Consider the following 23,377-nt stretch of genomic DNA (forward strand, 5'->3'; position numbering starts at 1 on the left):
CTGGAAAAAATGGTTTCTTGACAGTCTTTAAATCAGCCTACTTTAGGATAACTACACATTCTTATGATTTTGTCTCTTACAAATGAGAATGCTCCTTGGGGTAGATTTTCAGAAAATATATTTGACTGTTTTTGAGGACGATTCATGCTGACATAGTACTATTCTATTTTATTTCTGAAAATCTACTGAATTATGGATTACTGTGTCCAATAAATGAGAATCTAAGCTTGAGACCACTGATGATCATTTACATGATAATATCGTATCGATAGCCTACACCTCTACTGTCCACCTGCAAACTTGCCCTTCCACTTTACCCCTAAAAAATATCAGCGTACTTACAGCAACATGTAGCAAGCGTCGAATAGCTTTGTTGTTACCAGAGCCACAATAAGCCATGGCTACAGTATACATTCCAGACCTTCGAAGAATTGGGTCCTGAAAAAGAATAATTCCAATTAATCCTCAACTTACTTCCAAGAGTGGCTATTGGTGGGCACTGTGAAGCAAGCCTGTAGTCCCAACTATCTGGGAGGCTCAGATGGTGGTAGGTGTGTGTCCAGCTGTTGCAGGACAACCTGGGCAATACAGCGAATCCCCCTCTGAAAACAAACACCTCAGATTTAGTAGCACAGACCCCAGGCAGACTTGTTTAATGTACGAACCATGAAACTTAAAACTATTCATTTGTGATTAGTAGTTTGCAAAGTGAATGGGGAAAACAAACCCTCATTAAAAGAAGAATTGGTGTATTTTTTGTTTTTGTTTTGTCTTTTTTCAAGACAGGGTGTCTCTGTATAGCTCTGGTTGTCCTGTATCTTACTCTGTAGACCAAATTGGCCTTGAACTCACAGAGATCCTCCTACCTTTGCCTCCCTAGTGTTAGAATTAAAGGCATGTACCATCACCATATTCTAATTTGCTTTTTCCTTATTCTTGAGCATGGAGTACTGCATGGAAGAAATGTGGAATCCAATAGATTATCAAATTAATTAGTAAACTAGCCAATAAACAATAATGTATTGATTGCATTACAGAGAAGAGTGTAACTCTTGCTACCTTCTGCACATAATACTAACATATAAATAAGATATCAGAAAATCTTTACTCAAGTAAGTATAGAGAATGCCAGTTTTCTGATGAAAGGATAATAAACATTATACCTTATTAAAGGACTATTAAGCCAGGCAGTGGAAGTGCATGTCTTTAATCCCAGTACACAGGAAACAGAGACAGGTGGATCTTTGAGTCTATAGAGCTAGTTTCAAGGCAGCCAGGGCTATACAAAGAAACCCTGTCTCCTACCAGTGCATGCCTTTAATCCCAGCAACAGGGAAACAGAGACAGGTTCAAGGCCAGCATGGTCTACAAAGTGAGTTCCAGGCCAGCCATGTCTGTTACACAGAGAAAATCTCTCTCAAAAAAACAAAACAAAAAACCTGTCTTGGGATGTGGGGAGGACTATTAAAGCATACAAAAAGGTTATGGAATGAGAACGTAGGGGAGAAAACAATTAGGATCTCACCTTATCACGACACAGAGATTCAATGAGAGCATCAGCCTCTTCCATCCTTCCATACATCACTAATGCAATGCCAACTGCTAGACCACGAAGAATCTTCTCATGCTGAGTTTCTTGTGCATAGCCAACCATATCCTCAATAGCCTGGGCATTTTTAGAACCTAACATAACCAATCCTAAGGCCAGGCCAGCTGCCTCCCCTGGAGTAAGAAGTAAAATAACAAGCAACAGTAATGTTTATAGAGCCAAAAAAAACATAGCCAATTGGAAGTAGCACCTATTTGCACCAATTATCAAAACAACCATTAGCCTAACCTCCTGATAGGAACTAAAAATAACCCGAGGTTTAATTTATGCGTGTTCTGTCTGGATGTATGAATGTACAACCACATACTGCCTGGTGCCTGCAGAGGTGAACAGATGGTATTAAAATTCCTAGAACTGGAGTTATGAGCAGTTCTAAGACACCATGTGGGTACTGGGAACTAAACCTAGGCCTTCTGTAAGAGCGACAAGTGCTTTTAACTACTGAGTTATGCCCCAGCCCTTGCCACCTTAAAAAAAACCCCCAACTTTTTATTATTATCATCTATTTATTTGTATGTATGTGTGTTTGTACATATATGCATATGTCTGAGAAGGTCAGGGGTGTTGTATCCCCCAAAGCTGGTATTACAGGCAGTTGTGAGCTGTCTGATGTAGGTGCTGAACTCTGGACCTCTGTAAGATCAATATGAGCTCTTAACTGCTGAGCCATCTTTCTCCAACAGCAATTTTAAAAAAAGGGAGCCATCTTTTTATGGCTATTTTTCCTTTTAAATGCAGCATCAAATCTTGTAATAAAGTCAAGAGATATTATGGCAACTTTTTTTGTTTGTTTGCTTTAAAACATTATCACCAAACACCATAGAATATTCTCAGGACACAAACAGCTCTCTTTAAAAACTTCCTATTTGCACAAGTTACTTCTGTCAGAGCACTCTGCATACGCCTCTTTAGAAAGTCTATGTTAGAAAAAAAGTATTAAGATAAACCCGCTTAACCGAGCAAAATCTGCACCCAGCAAGAGAAACCCACTAAATTTTTAGGACACTAGCCTTCTCCATCTTGTCCAATGCAATGCCAACTGCAAAACAAAAAACAACAACAACAAACCCAAAAAAACAAAAACAAAAAAACCCAAAACCTAGAATTTCTTCATCTTCAGTTTTTAAAAGAAGACTATAAAAGACTAAAAAAAAATCCCCCCGCCCCCAAAAAAAACCACAATTCTATTAATCATGAAGATTGTTGTATCAGTAACAAATGTTTACCTGTCACAGCATCATCCTGATAAAGGTTTGTTTTCAGCAAATCATACACATCTTGACGAGCAGTTCCCATTGCAGCCAAACCAAGGCCCAGGCTGCCTCCATGTCTCACAATCTAGGGCAAAAAGCATTGGTTCCAATAATTCAGAACACAGTACTTAAAATCCAAACTTAAATTCTAAAGTACACATGCGCGATAACCTAGGCTAGTTTCAAACTCACTGTGGAGCTAAGGATGATCTTGAATTGTTTGATCCTTCTACTTCTCAATTGTCAAAAAATATTTTGACGAGAAACATACAGAGGATGGCTCAGTAAGAAAGATCAGAGAATCAGGAGTTCCATGGTAACGTCAGCAATTTTAGTTATGATGTCTGCTGGTGCACACAGTGACTGGAGAAGTGCATGAGAGAAAGAAATAAGAGTACCTCCATAAATTTACATGAGAAAGACAATACTAGAGGCAATTACCAATGAAAGAACGGGAGGCAGGCAGGTGAAATCTGATTATGTTTGTGGCCTCTGGAGAAGGAGGCAGTACAGGAGATGCTAAGGACTGAGGAGAAAGCACCTACTGAATACATTTGTCAAGCAGGGAGATAGGGTAGAGCACAAAGCTCATCTTCATCTGAAAAAGGCTTTGCAGGTTGTTTATTGCAATATACAGTTTGTGCTCACTGGCGGCAGAACTCCAGCACTCTTTGGGAACACTCCTTTTCCACTGGCTGACCTCGGTAAATCACACCCTGTCCTAACTGTGCTGCTGAAGCCAGGGCAATAGGACATTCCACCTCTAGAATTTTAATGTTTTCAACTAGAGAAATTCAAGGACAAAAATGTTTCGAGTTTATTCATCCTGACAACAGGTCCCTGAAGACATAACGCCATTAGTTCCTATTTATATGTAATGCGTCACCCAGAGTTACTCAGCTTTTAGTAAAAAGCTGGTTCACCAATATTCTCATTAATTACGTAAGATACTTCTGATTATGAACTCCTTGCTTCATTCAGAAGAGGCCTCTATTACTAGTGTTTTGTGTGTGTGTCTGTCTGTCTATCCATAAACTACCTGAAAGTGAGGTAAAGATGTGCATACATACATGGAGTGTTAATCAAGACACACCATCTTCTTGGTTCATTTTTTTTCCACAGACATTTGAGGCTGAGGTCTTCTGGTTCATTTAACCATTATCCTAATAACTTTCTAAAAAGTCACTTGAACCTGAAAACTAAAGTCTAACATCTCATTTCAGAGCCATTTAAAATAACAGGACGACTTAATTTTTTTTTCAAAAATAAATAACATTGAAAAAACTTATTTATGATTAAAATAAGCAATAATTCTGACTTCTCAGAGTATATGCTACTTTGGAAGCCCTGCATTTCCTTTAAAATGACAAGGTTAAAGCAGGTGAGAAGTAGGATCAGTACAGTAACAGCATTCCGAGAGCTGTGAGTGAGACAATGGTGTACTTTCGGGAAACCTACAACTGTGTATGTCTTGCTTATGTCACCTGTTCTTCAAGGACACAAAAGCACAATGTTAACTTCCAGAAAAAGAAAAGAAACTTAGCTCTTAAAAAAAGAAGAAAGGGAAAAAAGCAAATGTGATGACTCATCTCTGTAATTCTGGCACTCAGGAAGCTGAGGAAGGAGAATGTCTGAGTTGGAAGGCTATCTGGGCTAAACAGCAAGACCCTATCACAAGAAAACTGAACCCCCCCTCAAAAAAAAAAATCAGTATTAACATAACCTCCCCTCACCAAATTACTACGGAAAGTACTGTTTTTGGTATTATCAAATCCTAAGAAATATTTCCTGCTGTGAAATATTATTTTAAGATGTGTTACATTCGTTTTTGTTAATGCTGTTTAATATTTGTTTAACGATGCTAAAATGTGTTTCATTCTTTTATGTTGCATTTGTTTAAAATTAACTCTGTGAAGCTGTGTTAACTTTGCCTGCCTAAAGACCTGATCGGTTTACTAAAGAACTGGTGGTAAGGGCCAGGCGGTGGTGGCGCACACCTTTAATCCCAGCACTTGGGAGGCAGAGGCAGGCGGATCTCTGTGAGTTCAAGGTCAGCCTGGTCTACAAGAGCTAGTTCCAGGACAGGCTCCAAAGCTACAGAGAAACCGTGTCTCGAAAAACCAAAAAAAAAAAAAAAAAAAAAAAAAAAAAAAAAAAAAAAAAAAAAACCAAACCAAACCAAACCAAAACAAAAAAAAAAACCCCAAACAAACAAAAAAAAAAAAAAACCCCAAAAACCACAAACAGATGATAAATAGCTAGGCAGGAGAAAGGATAGGAGGGGCTGGAAGGCAAAGAGAATAAATAGGAGGAGAAATGAGGAAGAGAAGACTGAGAAGCAAGAAAAAAAGGAGAGGGGCAGCCACCCAGTCAGGCACAGACTAAGAAAGAATGTTAGGAAATATTATTATTTTTGGCTAAGAAATATTATTTTAGTTTATGCTGCATTTGATTAACTGTGAAGTTGTGATTCTTTACCTGTTTAAAATAGGCTGATGGTCCTAATAAAGAATTGACTGAATAATAGCAAGGCAGGAGAAAGAATAGGTGGGACTGGAAGGCAGAGAGTATAAATAGAAGAAGGAGAGCCAAGGAAGAGGCAATGAGAGAACAAGGAGAGGAGGGTGTCAGGGGCCACCCACCCAGCCACCCAGCCAGCCACGAGTAAGCATGAAAGAAAAACATACAGAACTAAGAAAGAGAAAAAGCCCAGAGCAAAAGTAGATAGGATAATTTAAGTTAAGGAAAGCTGGTTAGAAACAAGCCAAACTAAGGCTGGGCATTCTTGAGTAATAATAAGCTACTGGTGTGTGTGATTTATTTGGGAGGTGGGTGGTGGGCCCCCTCAAAGAGCCAAAAGAGTAATATATTACACAAAAAGGAAAGAAAAGGTATATAAAAATAGAAAAGGGTAAAAGCCCAGAGGCAAAAGGTAAACAGGATTAACTAAATTTAAGAAAAGCTGGCTAGAAATAAGTCAAGACAAGGCTGAGCATTTATAAGTAAGTATAAATCTCTATGTGAAATCCCAGCACTCGGGAGGCAGAGGCAGGCGGATCTCTGTGAGTTCGAGACCAGCCTGGTCTACAAGAGCTAGTTCCAGGATAGGCTCCAAAAACCACAGAGAAACCCTGTCTCAAAAAACCAAAAAAAAAAAAAATCTCTATGTGATTATTTGGGAGCTGGGCAGTGGGCCCCCAAAGAGTAAAAAAAGAAAAGAAAAAAAACAACTACACTATCCACTGAAATATTAAACAAATATAATAATCTGATTAGTGGTTCTCAACCTTCCTAATGCTGCGACCCATTAACACAGTTCCTCATGTTGTGAGGACCCCAAGCACAAAATTATTTCATTGCTACTTCATAACTGCAATTTTGCTACTATTATGAATTGTAATGTAAATATCTGGCATACAGAATATCTGATATGTGACCCCTGTGAATGGGTGGTTTGATTCCCCAAAGGGGTTGCAACATACACAGGTTGAGAACCACTGTCCTAGATTCTCAAATAATAGAAATTTGGTTTTTCATTCTAATACTTACATCATTGCTGGCATTCTTGAGCTGATTAAGGAGATAGTCAATTATGTCTCCACCATGATTGGCATGAATGAGACCCAATGCATAGAGACCTCCACCTTCCTGATAGGCTGATCCTGGAGAAGTATCCTTAGGAAGGTATGTTGCCATCAACTGTAATGCTTCCTTCTCATGGCCCTGTCACAAGAGATAAGAAAAAGGTAGAGGAACACAGATGCACCATCATCTCCACAGAATGTACCTTTGCTGATGCAGGTAACAGAATATGCTGTCATCCAAACAACTCCATTATTCAAATATGTGTCTTTAAGAGAACTAGGTACATCCTGATTAGAAAACATGGTGGCTAGATCTACTTTTTACTTTGTTTTACAATGTTTCTTCAAATTAATTTAGACTATACAACATTTCAATTGAACTGTGTGGTAGTTTGAATGTAACTGGCCCCCCATAACTCATAGGGAGTGGCACTATTAGGAGGTGTGGCCTTGTTGGAGCAAGTGTGTCACTGTGGAGGTGTGCTCTGAGGTTTCCTACACATAGTTCAGTCCACTGCCTGTTGCCTGTGGATCAAGATGTAGGACTTTCAGCTCCTTCTCAGGCACCATGTCTGCCCGCATCCCACCATGTCCCACCATGATGATAATGAACTAAACTGTAAGTCATCCCATTAAATGTTTCTCTTTATAACAGTTGCAGTGGCCATAGTCTCAGCAACAGAAACTAAACTAAACTAAGACAAACCGTTGCAAAATGGCTTAGTCATCAGAGGAAAAGGATTTCTGTTAGAATACACTTATTTTAGTGCCTTCTTTACTGTATCTTTCCCTGTCTGAGGACTGAGCTAAGCTGACAACATATACCTGTTGATGAATTACAATAAATTTACGCTTCTTAGCCCCAGAAAAATGGCTTCTTCTCTGATAGCTAGTCACAATGAATAAAATATATTACCTTATGTATTACACCCAAGCTGGCAGTCGCAGTGAATTTGGCCCAGTTAGTGGCTCTGGCCAACCATTCCAAGTTATCTCTGTACAGAACAAAGCAAGCCGAGCAATAATTATTAATACTGACTGTCCTATGTAAGCGGTTCCCTTTCTGAGAAAGAGTCTAGCATTGTAGCCCACACTGGTCTTCAACCAGTGATCCTCCTGCCTCAGCCTCCCAAATGCTGTTATTACACGTATGTGTTAATATTCTGAAGTTTTTTTGCTTGCTTGTTTTTTGAGAGAGGCTTCTCTGCATAGCCCTGGTTGTCCTGGAACTCACAGAGATTCTCCTGCCTCTACCTCCCCAGTGCTGTGACTAAAGGCATGCACCATCAATGCCCAGCTCTGAAGATTCTTAAAATGGATGATATATAATTCTACTTTGAAAAGGAAAATCATATATCTATAAATATAATTTATATGAATTTTTCCTTCAAGTTACCATAGCAACTAATAAAATTAATTTTATTTTTAAATGAGTAAATGTAAAACAAACAATATATGTAACAAACAAACATACTTAAAATTCAAGACTACTCAAAGTATAGTAAGAAGTACTATCATTGTAATCTCAGTTACAAACCACTTGGTGGGCTGGAGAGACAGCTTAGTGGTTAAGAACATGTACTATTCTTTCAAGAGAACCCAAGTTCAGTTCCCAGCACCCAAGTCAATGGCTCACAACCTCCTGTAACTTCAGCTCCAGGGGATTTGACACCCTCCTCTGGCTTCCAAACACAACTGTACATACCTACTCTACCCCCAGACACAGGAATACAGATAACTTATTAAAAAAAAAAATCCACCACAATGGAATTCTCCAGGCATATTTACCTAAGAAACTGGTCACTGGTAGTACCACAGTGCATGAATGAGTTTGCTATTACAGTTGCTGTATGACATACAGAATTTCGTACTGCATCCTACAAAAACAAGTACACACTTCTTTATCACTGGCAAAGTATTTATACATACATAAGCTCACACACATTCAGAAGCCATATTTTGCAGCAAAATTAGAAAACAATTGAAATGAGATTTAAAATATGATTCTGGGAGCTGGGCAGTGGTGGCACATGCCTTTAATCCCAGCACTCGGGAGGCGGAGACAGGCAGATCTCTTGTGAGTTCAAGCTCAGTCTGGTCTACAGAGCAAGTTCCAGGACAGGCTCCAAAGCTACAGAGAAACCCTGTCTCATAAAAAAAACAAAAACAAAAATAATTAATCTGGGGATATTTCTTTAGATAAGGATTACATAGCTAGCCTGGAAAAACAAGACAATCAAATAGTATTATTTGTGGTATTATTATGAACTTAAGGTCATGATCATATTTTGTTTGTTTTATGGGACAGGGTTTCAAATAGTCCAAGCAGGCCTGAACTTGCTTGAAATCCTGAGATTTCTGCTTTCTCCTCTTAAGTCTATTAATTCTAAGTCTGTATTACAACACCTGGCTTAATCATAATGTTTTTTTAATCACAGATTTAAAGTGTGAATTACAGATTTCCTACTCTTCTCCTGAATAGCTTAACTATTCAGTTAACTACTCAGAATTTTCTGTTTCTCTTTAGCATCTTGCCTAAGGGGTCCAAGATACTGGGCTAACTTAAGTAGCAAGGCTATAACTCTTCTGGCCTACACCTCTGGCAGTCACCAAATTATAAATACATCAATTATAAATTATAAATACATCAATGTAGAAATGTAGTTATAGTGCTGGGGATAGAGCCCAAGGCTTTTTACACTTCAGGCAATCACACTACTCCTGAACTACCTCCTAAGCCCTAACCTATTTACAAATTATGTGAGTCTGTATCTTTTTGTCATTTGTAAACATGAACTTAAGGTTTCAAAAGGCACCTAACAGATGATTAAATAAAACACTGTTTAGCTACTGAACAGTACATGGCTGTAAGAAAAGAACAAATGTCTCTGGGAAGGGATACTGAGTAAGAAAAAAGATTTTTTTTAATGCTATTGAAAGAAAAGTTTATTTAGTACACTGTAAAGAGAGCAGTGGGCAGAGCAATAACAGATGAGCTACTTGCCTTGAAAACACCATGTGTGCACGTATGTGAGTGTTCACGTGGGAGCACGTGTCATCTCAGGCGTCATTCCTCAGGAGCTAACCACCTTGCTTTCTGAGTCAGGGTTTCTCTGGAGTTCAACCAGTTCACCTGACTCCCCATCACACCTGCCATTTTTTTGTGGGTTCCTGGGACTGACCTCATGTCTTGTTTTGAAAAACAACTAAACATTTACCAACTGAGCTATCACTCAAGCCCTTTAGAAAACTTCTGAATGAAATAGCAATCATACCTATTCAAAAATTAAAATCTGTTAGGATCAGTATCTCAATAATGCAACAGCAAAGTCTTGATTATGCTATCATATTCACTGTTGTTTTTTTATTTTTTTTTTTGGCCAACTGTTACGTGAATACAAAAAGATAAAAATGTTTTAAGAATGAAACAAAAAAACTCACCACACTTCCCAACAAGAGACTAGCACAAAACAGGAACTCATTCTTTGTTCATTCCCTTCCCTCCAGAAAGTGAGCGCTTTCCCCACTCACTGATCTTTTCTGGTGCAGGGAGCGAATCCAGGGACACATTCACACATGTTCCATAGCTTTTTTTAAGTTTAGCCACATTCATTGTTATTTTTACAAAAAGTTAACATTTTCTTGATTATAGAAAATAAAACAAAGGCTTCCACAAGGTATTAAAGAATGTTCCATTATGGACAATGTCTACCTTTGTGTTTTTCAGGATCATGAGGTCTGTGTTGTTATTTCGTATGAGAAACTGCAGGTGTAATTCAATAGCCATTTCACCACTTAAAATTTTAATCATTTTCAGTGTCTGGTCCTTGGGCTCTGGACTCTACAAAAACAAAAAAGAACGAAAATCCAAATATTAGTGAAATTCACTAAGCCAATCTTATTTCATCAGCCTTAAACCAGAAAGCAATTACACACACACACACAGACACACAGGAGTCATATAACTCATACCCTCCCACACCCTCTTCCCTCATATTTTAATAAGATCTAGAAAATTCAACTATCAATGTTTGGAAGAAACACAATTTCCTTTTTTAATCACATTCCACTTAGATAGGTAGACTACAAATTCAAAAGAAGAATACAATTTATCAAGGTAGTTTTTTAAACCAGGATTTATAATTTTTAATTATTTGTATATGTCTGTGTCTGTGTGAATTATGCTATGTGTGTGTAGGTGGCCTCAGAAGTCAGAAGAATCAGAGATGGGAGCTACAGGTGGCTGTGAGCCTCCCAACATGGGTGCTGGGAACTCAACTAAGGCCCTCTGAAAGAGCAGCATGCACTTCTAACTGCTAGGCTACCTCCCAGGCCAGACCCCCATGGTAGCTTCTGTTGTTTGTCTGTCCATCATCCATCCATCCATCCATCCATCCATCCATCTATATTTTTGAGACAGGGTTTCTCTGTGCCGCCCTAACTGTCCTGGACCTGTAGACCAGGCTGGCCTTGAACTCAGAGATCTGCCTGCCTCTATCTCCCAAGTGCTGGGATTAAAGGCATGTAGCACCACTGCCCGGTACTTTTATTTATTTTTAAAGACTTGCTTACTTTTATTTATTTTTTCTAAAGATTTACTTCTTTATTATCTATACAATGTTCTGTCTGCAGGCCAGAAGAGGGCACCAGATCTTAATACATATGGTTGTGAGCCACCATGTAGTTATCTCCCCAGCCCCATTTATTTTTATTTCATGTGTATAGGTATTTGCCTTCATGGATTGGCTGTGCATCACTCGAATGCCAGGTACCTGCCTATGAAGACCAGAAACGGGCATAGGGTCTCTAGAACTAGAATTATGTACAGTTGTAAACCACAATGTAGGTGTTGGAATTGAACCTGGGTCCTCTAGATGAAGTTTTAAAACTACTTTTTATAGAAAACACAAAAAGCTTTCAAAAACTCAAATATATATCATGTATTTTAAAAAATATGCTGGTCATGGTAATGAATACCATTAACCCCAACACTTGCCAGGCAGCGCTCTAGTCTGATCTATTACAGTCAGTTTCAGCCAGGACGACACATTGACAGTCCCCTCTGCTGTCACCCCGCTCCTCCTTCCCCCCTCTCAAAAAAGAAGAAAAGCCCTTCAAGAATACTTTGAGCAGTACACTCACCGTATCCGGTGTCTTTCCTACTAGTGCACTGCCTGTCTTCTCCTCTGTTTCCATAGAGTCACTAAAATGAAGAAAGCCAACAATCAACATTTCAATAAATCTCTTAAAATAGAAGGTGCAGGCAATTTAGTTATATTGTAGATTTGAACTATGTCCAAAACATTTTACAAGAAAATATATTCATTTTGTGGGTATTATTCATTAAGAATTAAGATTCTTGTACCGCTAAGATGGAGAAAACAGATACTGAATCTCCCCTAAATAAACTCTTTAAAACAAACAGAAAATGAATCCAGGTTAGCAAACTTTGTGAATAATAAACACAACAAAAACGGGGACAAAAAAAAGTATCTTGTCCATTCCCAAAATAGTCAGGTGAAGATGAACCACCCATAGCTAAAAGTGTAAACTATCTGGGACCCCACAACTTTAAACTAAACAGCCAACATGTAGTCTGGGTCAATCACAATGTTGGAGAGAGAACAGTGGGCAGAGGAAACATTAACACAGGAGAAGTTTTAGGGAACACTGAAATTGGAAAAATGACCTTTAACAAGCCACCTCTGTAAAAGTTTTAGAAGGCTAGTTTTAGTAAAATAAATCACAGAAAGTGACTAACGTAAAATTCTATACAATATGAGAAAATTTATTTCAAGTAATGGACATTTTATAGGTATGGTGGTACATACCTTTAATTCCAGCATTAAGGAAGCAGAGACAGGTGGAACTCTATGAATCTGAGGCCAGCCTGGTCTACACAATGCGTTGTAGACTAGCTAGAGGCTAGCCTGGTCTACACAATGCGCTGTAAACTAGCCAGAGGTCAACCTGGTCTGTATAATGTGTTGTAGATTAGCTACGGTTATATAGTGAGACTCTTTCTTTAAAAAGAAAGGGAGTTTCTTTGAGTTTGACACCAGCCTGGTTTACAGAGCGAGTTCCAGGACAGCCAAGGTTACAAAGAAACCTGTCCTGAAAACACCCTCCCCACAAAAAGAAGACATTTCAAGGGCTGGAGAGATGGCTGTGCAGTTAAAAGCACTGGCTGTTCTACTATAGGTCCTGAGTTCAATTCCCAGCAACCACATGATGCCTCACAACCACCTGTAATGAGGTCTAGTGCCCTCTTCTGGCCTGCAGGCATACATGTACACAGAATATTATATACATAAAATTAAATAAAGTTAAAATTTTTTTTTAATAAACAGGTGTAAATATGAGTGGGGCAGCAAATGAAACTAAATGCTATTCCCCTAACATCAGGAACAAAGGATATTTACTTTCATTACTGCTATTCTAAATGCAACTGGAATTCTAGCCAGTGTAGAAAAAAGGGGTGGGTAGGAAGAGTGAAAGGGAGAAGTAAAATGGTCTCTATTGGCAGATGCATAATTCCTATGTAGAGAATTCTATAGAAGGTTCTGATTTTAAATTTTTCTAAAACTAAAAAGTGATTTAGCAAGATTACAGCATTCAAAGTTAATACATAAAAATGAGTATTTCCATACAGTAGCAACAAAAAAACTGGAAATAAAATTTAAAATACTCCATAATAGCATCAGAAACTATAAAATACACTTAAGAATAGAAAGACTTGGGGCTGGAGAGATGGCTCATGGATTAAGAGCACTGACTGCTCTTCCAGAGGACCCATGTTCAATTCCCAGTACGCACATAGTGACTCAAACCTGTCTGTAACTCCAGTTTCAGGGGACCTGACACCTATGGCAAAACAAAACAAAACACACCAATGCACATAAAAAAAATTTAAAAAAGACTATGAAGAATTTAAGAAAAATGCAAAGAACACTTTCATAGTATCTATAACATGCCACTGAGAAAAAGTAAAAATAATGTAAGTAAATGACGAAAAGTACCATGTTCATAGATTATGGGCTAAATATTGCCAGGGTTACTACAGGTTCAATATTATGGAGTTCAGTGAAGAGAGTCAACATAATCCCAGTCAAAATCCCCACAGCAATGCAACAGATCTACAATAGCCACAATGAAAAAGAGAATCAAACTTGGGGGGGGGGGCTGAGATGTATCTCAGTGGTGTGCTTGTGTGGAATTTACAAGGACCCCCAGCACTAGGATAAAAACATCCTATATTATCTGATTTGAAGACATAAGTCTTAGTAATAATAAAGGTAGTACTTCATAAGGAAAAACAAATAGATCAATGGGAAAGAGGAAAAAAAATCTTTCAAGCGTTCACAGAACAACCTATTAAGTTCTAAGCATTCAATGGCTCCTCACACCAAAACTTCAATTACTTAACAGTCCTCTCCAAAACAACATGGTCAGGTACTTCACAGCAATACCAATTCCTTCCTTCCTTCCTTCCTTCCTTCCTTCCTCCCTCCCTCCCTCCTTCCCTCCCTCCCTCCCTCCCTTCCACCCACCCTCCCTCCCTCCCTCCCTCCCTCCCTCCCTCCCTCTCTCCCTCTTTTTTTTTTCCCCTCGAGACAGGGTTTCTCTGTGTAGCTTTAGAGCCTGTCCTGGAATTCATTCTGTAGACCAGGTTGGCCTTGAACTCACAGAGACCAGCCTGTCTCTGCTGTTGGGATTAAAGGTGTGCACCACCACCACCCATCATCCAGTAGTTTGTTTTCTATTGCTTTAATAAACACCATGACCAAAGGAAAGGGTTCATTTGGCTTCAATGTCCCAATTTCAGTTCATCTGGGGGAAGTCAAGAAAGGAAATCACGGCAGTAATCAAAGCAGAACTAAAGCAGAGGCCATGGAGGAACACTGCTTACTGGATGTTCCTATGGTTTGCTCAGCTCGCTCTTTATACAACCCAGGGCCCCTTGCACAGGGGTAGAAATAACCACAGTAGACTGGGCCTCTCCCACATCTATCATCAACCAAGTAATTGCCCCATAGATTTACCTACAGGCAATCTGATGGAGGAAATCTCAATGGAAATTCCCTTTTTTCAGATGACTCTAGCTTGTGTCAAGTTTGCAAGAACCCTAGTATACTATCTAAGTAGTGACTATACTGTATTGTCTAGGGATTGCCCCTCCCCAGTCAGTCAGTCTAACCGGCCAATGCAGAGCTTGTGGATATAACTGTGGCGCCTCAAAGGATACTTCCTATATACAGAATTTTGTTTGAAATGTATGAGGAAGGCATTAACAGAGGGAAGCAAGATCTTAATAGGTTTCAAAACAATGACTCTTACTGCTAAACAGACAGTTATGGGAGAAAAATATGCTGGAACAGTCAAGATATAAACATTTTAAAGAGCTGGTCTAAATGTATAAGGACATGCAGGGGAAAGTACATATTGTATGAATCTAAGGCATTATTTATTTGGCTTTAATAGAAGTACAAAGCCCAGAACATTTCTTTCTAAATTTCTATCTCAAATGGATCTGAGATCATTATCTTGGCCCACCCATCCCACATATTTTAATACAATAAAGTAGCGACATATTATCTCACATGCTTGCCCTATCACCTAATCCTTTCTATTTCTCTTTAGAAGGATTCACTTTGGTTGTCCTTATTTTGCCTATTATAGTGCAATACCATAAGACCTTACAATCTATAGAAGCTAATAGTTAAACTTATTTATCCTTAAAAATATACTACCCGTGAATATTTTATGTAATCCCCAGATTAAAAAAAAAATCTTTTGTGCAGTTAACGGTAATGAAGAAGATACTTATACCTGTCTTTCTCTTTCTCTGATCCTGGCACAGTACCCGTATTAGTAGATCCAGGCACAGAAGCAATGGGGGTACCAACAGTTCGAAGATTCTGGATTACAGATGACAAAAACTGCTGGCTAGCACTTTCATACAAATCAAAACAAATCTGATAGGCCATCAGCAGGTTGTCTTCCTTTACCAGCTTTTCTAAGATATCACTCACGGCCTGAGGATCATCTAAGAAAATTAAGCACTGAAATGGAGATAAAGAATAAGCATACGGTAACTGAAAACTTCATATACAGGTACTTAGTTCACAATACAAACTGGAACAGACTTATCCAGTCTAGCATTCCATTTCAGAACCCAACACTAAGTAAATGGTTCCTAAAAATCACATTCGCAGTTCTAATATTGTGCCTTGTGGCTAATAGTATTCAGTATCAGTTGCAGAATTTCTCTCTCTCTCTCTCTCTCTTTTAATAAAGAAAACATTTAATTGAAGGAGCTTGTGTACAGTTTCAAAGGCTCAGTGTATTATCATCATCGTGGGATGCGTGGAAGCATGCAGGCATCTGTGGTGATGGAGGAGTTGAGAGTCCTTCATCTTGCAGGCAACAGGAAGTCCACTGAAACATGGGCAGTACCCTGAGCACAGGAAACCGCACAGCCCACAGTGACACACTTCCTCCAACAAAGCCATACCTTTTAATAGTGTTACTCCTTATGAGATTATGGGGGCCAATTACATTCAAATGGCTTTCATATTCGAGTGAGGCTTAGCCCTTTCATGTCACCGAATCAACAAGATGCTGTCCTGTGCTGGGGCTGACAGGCTCCAGACAGGTATGCGTGGTGCCTTTGGGAAGCCCCAGGGCACAGTGGCCAGGGTTCACATTGGCCAGGTCATCATGTCCATCCGCACTAAGCTGCAGAATAAGGAACTTGTGATTGAGGCTCTTCGTAGAGCCAAGTTCAAGTTCCCTGGCCGCCAGAAGATCCACATTTCAAACTACTCTCTCTCTCTTTTTTAAAGACAGGATCTCATTGTGTATCCCTGATTAAGTTGACTGGTTGGTCTGGAACTTGCTATGTATGTAGACCAGGCTAGCCTATAGCTGAGTATCTGCTTGCCTCTGCCTCCTGAGTACTGGGACTAAAGGTGTGTACTACTGCACCCAGCAATCTTCACTTCTTTTAATCACATCCATAATTTATTCATGTACTTGTCTACTTATTTATTTGTTTTTTTTTTTTTTGACACAGTTCCTTTGTGTAGCTATGGCTGTGCTGGAACTTTGTAGACCAGGTTAGCCTTAAACTCAAGACCCGCCTGCCTCTGCCTCCTGAGTGCTGGGACTAAAGACGTGTACCACCATTGCCTGGCCATAATTTACATCCAGTACTTTTTAACCTATACTTTCTCTATTGCCATAAAATGTTGAGAATCAATCATTTAACACATATTGTACTGTCTGTGCTAGAATAAGAGTAATCAAAATTATCATTTTAAAGCATTTCTTTTATTTCCGTTAAAAATCTTCCATGTGTTTAAACAAAAATTTTTTAAAAACTCAGCTTAGATTTTATCCCCTCATAAGTAGCAAGCTACTCACTTTTAAGAAAAAAATAGTCAAAATTATTATAAACTAAGAACAAGAATTAATGGAAACAAAGGAAGTGACTAGCAAGCAGTGCTTAAGTAAGGCAGAGTTAATGTACTGAATAGCCACAGTAAGTCATTAAACATTACCAAAGGGAGTAAAACACCTAAAAGAATACAATTGTCTATAAGAAAAGAAGTTGAACCAGAAGAAAGGGGCAGAGAAATATTATATATGAGCATTAAAAAAATAATAATTTAGAACAGAACTTCAAAAACATCAAAGAAAAGTAAAAAGAAATACAATGTTAAATATTAAACTGACTTTGGGTAACATAAAAAAAAAATCAACTTAAAACCCTGTGTTGACTTGGAGTAATTTCAATGTGGTCATTTTTTATCCTGGTATTTTCTGTCTCAAATTGCATTCTGAATCATTTTTAAAGGGGACATATATGTATGTACTCCCCCACATATAAGTATATATATAAAATTGTATTCATTACAATGAATATGAAATACTATACTCCTAATCAGTATACAAAAGTATATACAGTGTATCAAATTGCTTAAAAGCAAACCATGCATATCTTGTCACTGAAAGCTGCAGACACACTGAGCAGAGATTTAGTAGATCTAAATGTGCAATAAATTGTGGAAAACATCTACCATTAATGATCTTTAGGGAAAGGCCTCCAAGAAGAGAAGGGGGGGGGGGTGGGAATCCGGCTTTATTTCATAAATTTTCTACGCTACTTGAAAAATTTAAGTGGTACAGAGAGAGATAAAATATATCCAATGTTGTATTTTGAGTAACGAGCCCATACATTATATTAAATTAAATAAAGAATATACATGAATACAAAGAATACTCTGTAGGAAAATTATTTTTAAGTGTTATGAGAATCCACTTAGTAGTAAAAAGGAACATAAATCATGCTATCTTATCCTCACAAGATGTGTAATGACCTGTATGAAGCCCATAGCAACTCAGCGTAACAAAACAGCGACTATGCTGTACCACGCAGTGGTGCAGCGGTCAGGTTCGCATGGAGTAAGGTGATCAGAGTAAGTACCTGACAAACATTGATGAAATCGGGCTTTTCCAAGTTCATGTAGATCTTAACCAGGACTCTCAATACTTTATTCCGAAACTGTTTATTCTGCATTAAAGACATGCAGAGCTTGAGGCTGTAAGCTAGCATTCCTGGGACATCATTCTGAAAGACATAATTTAAAGACATATTATCTAATTACTGAAGCATTATGTACATTTAAGAGATCACTGTTTAATTTATTTATTTTGTGTTTAGAACAGCCAATGATTTAAACTAGAAAACTTAAACCAGCTCAGAGGTTTGTTTTTGTGATGAAAGGCATCAAAGTCAAGAAAAGCACTCACCCACTGAGGTCCCTTCCCAGCCTTTGGCTTTCCCAGAGCACCTCACTGTGTAGTCAACTCTCCTGTCTTTACATCCAAGTGCTGGAATTAAAGGCATACACCACACATGTGGCTTGGAGGAATCCTAAGAATAATTACATATTTCTATATCTTTATGGAAAAAAATGGAATGAAAAACCAGGCACAGTGATATACATCCATGATCCCACTCCTTGGGTGATGTAGGGAGAAGGATCAGGAATTCAAATTTGAGGCCAAACTGGCCTACATGTGATCCTGTTTCAGAAAAGCTATATAACCCAAACAGATATTAAATAAAACAAAAACACAAAAAAGGAGTAAAAATAATTCAATACTACTTAATGATCAATCAGGATGTCACTATGTGAACATAGTATGCTATAATGATCATATAATAAAAATTATAAAAACCTGGCTGTGCAATGCTTTGCTTTGTAACTACCTTCTCCTACTTTGCAGCTAAAGCCCCTGTGACTTGCTGCCCACATTCACTCAAAGGCCACAAAGCACAATGTGATAGAGCTATCTCCATCTCTGACTGACACAGGCCTTTGTTTGATGCTCTTGTTTTCGTCAATGGATATGTTGTCAGATACCTTCTAAATATTTATGTTTATAGCCACAGGTTAGTGGGGCTGTCAACTTTGGTCAGAAAGGTTTCTTTCTGCAGTGGGCAGTGATTAACATAGAGACTCAGGGTTAGTCAAAGTGCTGAGAATGAATCACTGGTGTTCAGCTCTAAACAGGACATCTAGATAACCATTCCAAGGCTCAGGGAACACTGAAGAACAGAAAACATATAGAATACTAGAGCTGAAGGGTGAGGAGGAACAGGGAGACTGCAAAATATGTCTTCCAGACATGTGACCTGAGTACATGTGAATTCCCCTGAACTCAGGAATTCACTGCAGCCTTGGTCACTTGGACAAGACCTGCATGGGCTCAAGCCAGTCAACATTCCAGTGTGGATGAGGGAAGCTCAAGAAACTCTAGCTCTAGCAGAGTAGCTACTGACAGTGATGGTTACCAGGGAAGAGAAATCATTTTTCTTTGGAGGTGTGGCAACTGGTGGACTGCCATGTCAGCAGGAGGAAGCAATAATGAGACTCCATAAGTTATAAAAGGACAGGTCAGTTGGGTGACTTAGCAGGTAAAGATGCTTGTTGCCAAGACTGATCTAAGCTCAAGCCCCAAGGCCCACGTGGAGGAAGGAAAGAACCAATTCTCATTATCTTCTGATTTCTCTGCATGCACTGTGGCACATGTGTGCTCTATCTAGACAGACAACAAATAAATAAAGTGCAATGGGAAAAAAAAATGAGGTCATGAGGTAGGGGACATCTAGGAATGTGAAGAGGAAGGCTGGAGTGGGTATGACTTAGATACACTACATACATGCATGAGATTGTCAGAGAATCAATAACAAGTATTCTAAAAAATAAATACTGCTGGGAGGTGGCTGCACACACCTTTAATTCCAGGACTCAGGAGGAAGAGGCTGATGGATCTCTGTGAGTTCAAGGCCAGCCTGGACTACAGAGCTGGTTTCAGGACAGTCAGTGCTACAGAGAGAAACCCTGTCTTGAAAAACCAAACCAAACAAACAAAACAACAACAAAAAAGTTTGTGTTTGGATACTTTGTTCTCTTGATTTCCCATCAATCTCAACCTCTAAATGACATCTACTTACAGACTCCAGTATAGTCTTCTCAAAGACATCTAGTCTTCTGGTCTCCAAAGCAATGCCAATCGCCTGCTTATACTTGTGATCATCGAGACATCGCTGGAACATTTTATTCACAATGCCTTCCAATCTCTGGTCAATTGGCTTTTTTTCTCCTTCAGGCAAATCTGCATTTTCTACACACTGTTTGGTATAATGATCAATGCATTTTGCTATGGAGAAAATAAAATATTTTGTAAACTGGCTTAAACTACCAGAAAGTAAATTTACGATCATGAACACTATAAATAAGTACAAAGTAATAAGTACGACTTAAAACACTAAGACTTTCAAATAAGTCATTTTTATGATAGTTACAATAAAGGACCAAACATCAAAGCCAACAATGCTGGTATTATCCCAAACATTACTAATTATTTTTATAAAAATCATACTTATCAATTCAATTAATTCAAAAGAGATGGCTAAAATAATTACTGCTTCATTTTTTAAAAAAAAATACTTGTCATTACACAGAATATTTAAAAAGGCCTGTAACATTAATTACCATAATGAATATATTATACTTCACATCTGGAAGTATTTCGAGATTAGGAACTATAATTATCTTTGTAGAATAATGGTACCACAGGCTCAAAAAGCAACTCCAAAGAATGCCAAACACTTTTCAAGTAACAACAGCAAGTCAGGAAAAAACAAAAAACAAAAAAACCATCTTAACACGATATGGAATCTATATCCCCCAGAGTGCCTGAAAATTCACTCAGGAGCATGTACGCCCAATTTGACTTCCACATTTCAGAATGATTAGGGTGAACAGAGAGGAAAGAGACATACTGATGGTACCAGTAACACACCAGATGAGAAACACTATACAAACAAGTTAGTTGTATGTATTTGGAATCATATTTTAAACATTCTAGATAAAACAAAACAAAACAAAAAAGGGGGGGGGATTTCCCCTCAAGCTGCCTTATAAGGTACTATCTCTTCACTCGTTTAACATGCTCCTACTCAAAGAGAAGTAAACATACTAGTTTCAGACTAATTAGTTCCAAGCCTTAACCATCACAAAGAACTGTTAGCCCACAAGATGGTCCATGCTAAGTGAGTCTATATGGGGAGAATAGCAATGGACCTTTATAAACTGGGTATACCATATTTAAGGTTCACCTAGATAGAACCATGAAAGTTCAGGTCAATTAATAAAAATAAAGTAACAATCACAAAATTGACATCAAGCAATTCTGATTGTAGAAAATGTTTATCAGACTAAAAATCTCTGAAGGAAAATACCAAAATTTCTCCTTTAAAGGTCTAAGCAAATAATGCAACTACCCTCTTAATTAGCAATGCAAATATCTGCATCTACACGTTCCTGAGCTCTCTGAAACCGTGATCCTAATTTTGTCATAAAACTATGTCTGAAGTGCATGCAGTCCCTGTGTTCAACTTCCAGATAAAAATTTTCAATCAAATTTTTTTCAAAATAAGGTCTCTTTGTGTAGCTCTGTTTGTCCTAGAATTCACTATGCAGACCAGGCTGGCCTTGAACTCAGAGATCTGCCTGCCTCTGCCTCCCAAGTGCTAGGTTAAGGGTGTTCATCATCACTGCCCAGCTAATTTTCAAACAATTTTTAAAGCTACAAAACCTTTAACTGAAAACCATATGCAGTTGTATCAACTTAAGACAAGTGAGAATCCAAAGCTTTGCCTGTGAGTCACCCAAGGCCCATTGTTGAAAGTGTGGTCCTTAGCTTGGAGCTCTTGTAAAACATAGACATAAAGGTAACAAGACCTTGGTCTCTTCTTCTTGGCTCTTTAAGACATGAGATGAACAGTTTTACTTTGTAATGTGCTACCACAATAGTACTGCCTTAATGCAGGTCCAAATAATCAAAAACAGAAACCTTCAAAACCATGAACTAAAAGCCCCTTTTCAGTAGAGCTGTGGTGGCACACGCCTTTAATCACAGCACTCAGTGGTCAGAGGCAGGTGAATCTCTGAGTATAAGGCTAGCCTGATCTACAAAGTACAGGACAGCCACGGACACACAAAGGAACCCTGACTTAAAAAAAAAAAATCTAAACAACAAACCACTTTCTCTTTAACAGTGGATAATCTTGCGGGGCGGTGGTGGCGCACGCCTTTAATCCCAGCACTCGGGAGGCAGAGGCAGGCGGAGCTCTGTAAGTTCAAGACCAGCCTGGTCTACAAGAGCTAGTTCCAGGACAGGCTCTCAAAAGTTTGAGGATAGCTTGAGCCACAGAGTGAGTTGTGGGCTGTATCAGGCTATATACATAGCAAAACCCATCTCAATAAACCAACAAAAAAATAACAATAAAGGTTTTAGAGTGAGTCAGTCTAGATTTTAATTTCTTACCCCTTTAAATAGTCATGTACCTTTTCATTTTAAACCCTGCTCTTCTCATTTGTGCAACAAGGCTAGTTCCTTCTCACAGGTCAGCTGTGACAAATCAAGACTATGAAGAATGGCCAGCACAGTGTGAAGAGTGATTACAAACACTCCCTGTATTAGCAGCAATTATTAAGACAGTTGTGACAGTTGCCTATAGTAATCTCAGCACCCAGGAGCCAGAAGCAGGAGTCCAGGACCAGACTGCTGGATACTGACAACTTGTCTCGTACAAACAAAAACCAGACAACGTAAAAATCAGTATTATTTAACTGGTTACTCATAACAATCTGATATCATCATTTCACCAAACTGTTCACTGGACAGGAGATGACCATCACTGCTGAGGTAAGCTGCACTCAGACAGAAGCTGATGTCTGTTTAATGCTATTAGATGATTATGAACTTCCAATTAAACTAAAATCTAGTAACGTCAGATTAAAGTCAATAAAAAGGCTACATCCATTAGAGCAAGAAAGACATCCGCCAAGATTAAAAACCTTATCAGATAGAAGATAATTACCTATAATAGTTTCCACATATTCAGAATTATCATTGACATTGAAGAGGTCACCTGCTCCAAGAGCATAATTTAGAGACTCCTCAAAAGCCCCCAGATGATAAAATACTTTAGATGCCACCAAGGCTGCAAACTGCCGACTCCGGAAACCTTCATCTTCATATAAAACTTCTCTGAAAGAAATAAGGAAAGGTAGGCCTCATTTTAAGCTATGATCTTCCTTGAAAACTCAAAGTTTAAATATTCAAGCAACAAATTAGCATTCGTAAAAGAGTTAGTAAGCAATTCTACTTTATACAAACTTATAGAAATAAAGTACTTTCTTACATTTTGTCTACAGACTCAGAAATTTCTGCCCAGAAGTCATTAACGACTGCATTCAATTTGTGTAGTGCAAATTCCTGTAAAATAAAACAAAACTGGATTTTAAAAAGACTTAAAATCATGCTTCCCTTTATTATCCACCAGTCGACAG

The 23,377-nt window shown here is 38.4% G+C and overlaps 1 protein-coding gene across 1 annotated transcript in view; it reads right to left on the minus strand.

The window, feature by feature from the left end:
- The window catches only part of Psmd1 (proteasome 26S subunit, non-ATPase 1), a 78,939-nt gene that overhangs the window by 48,047 nt on the left and 7,515 nt on the right, over nt 1-23,377 (minus strand). The window contains exons 3-15 of the mRNA XM_041650205.1: nt 23,230-23,303; nt 22,906-23,075; nt 19,972-20,177; nt 17,935-18,078; nt 15,276-15,508; nt 11,589-11,649; nt 10,159-10,287; nt 8,235-8,323; nt 7,363-7,441; nt 6,412-6,585; nt 2,836-2,947; nt 1,526-1,722; nt 343-438 (exon numbers count right to left, since the gene is read on the minus strand). Of these exons, the coding sequence (XP_041506139.1) occupies nt 343-438; nt 1,526-1,722; nt 2,836-2,947; nt 6,412-6,585; nt 7,363-7,441; nt 8,235-8,323; nt 10,159-10,287; nt 11,589-11,649; nt 15,276-15,508; nt 17,935-18,078; nt 19,972-20,177; nt 22,906-23,075; nt 23,230-23,303 (1,764 nt within the window). The remainder of the gene's footprint in view (nt 1-342; nt 439-1,525; nt 1,723-2,835; nt 2,948-6,411; nt 6,586-7,362; nt 7,442-8,234; nt 8,324-10,158; nt 10,288-11,588; nt 11,650-15,275; nt 15,509-17,934; nt 18,079-19,971; nt 20,178-22,905; nt 23,076-23,229; nt 23,304-23,377) is intronic.

Source organism: Microtus oregoni, unplaced genomic scaffold (assembly GCF_018167655.1).
Source record: "Microtus oregoni isolate MIOR12 unplaced genomic scaffold, Mior012 000004F_ref0000308, whole genome shotgun sequence".
In the NCBI taxonomy this organism is placed as follows: Eukaryota; Metazoa; Chordata; class Mammalia; order Rodentia; family Cricetidae; genus Microtus; species Microtus oregoni.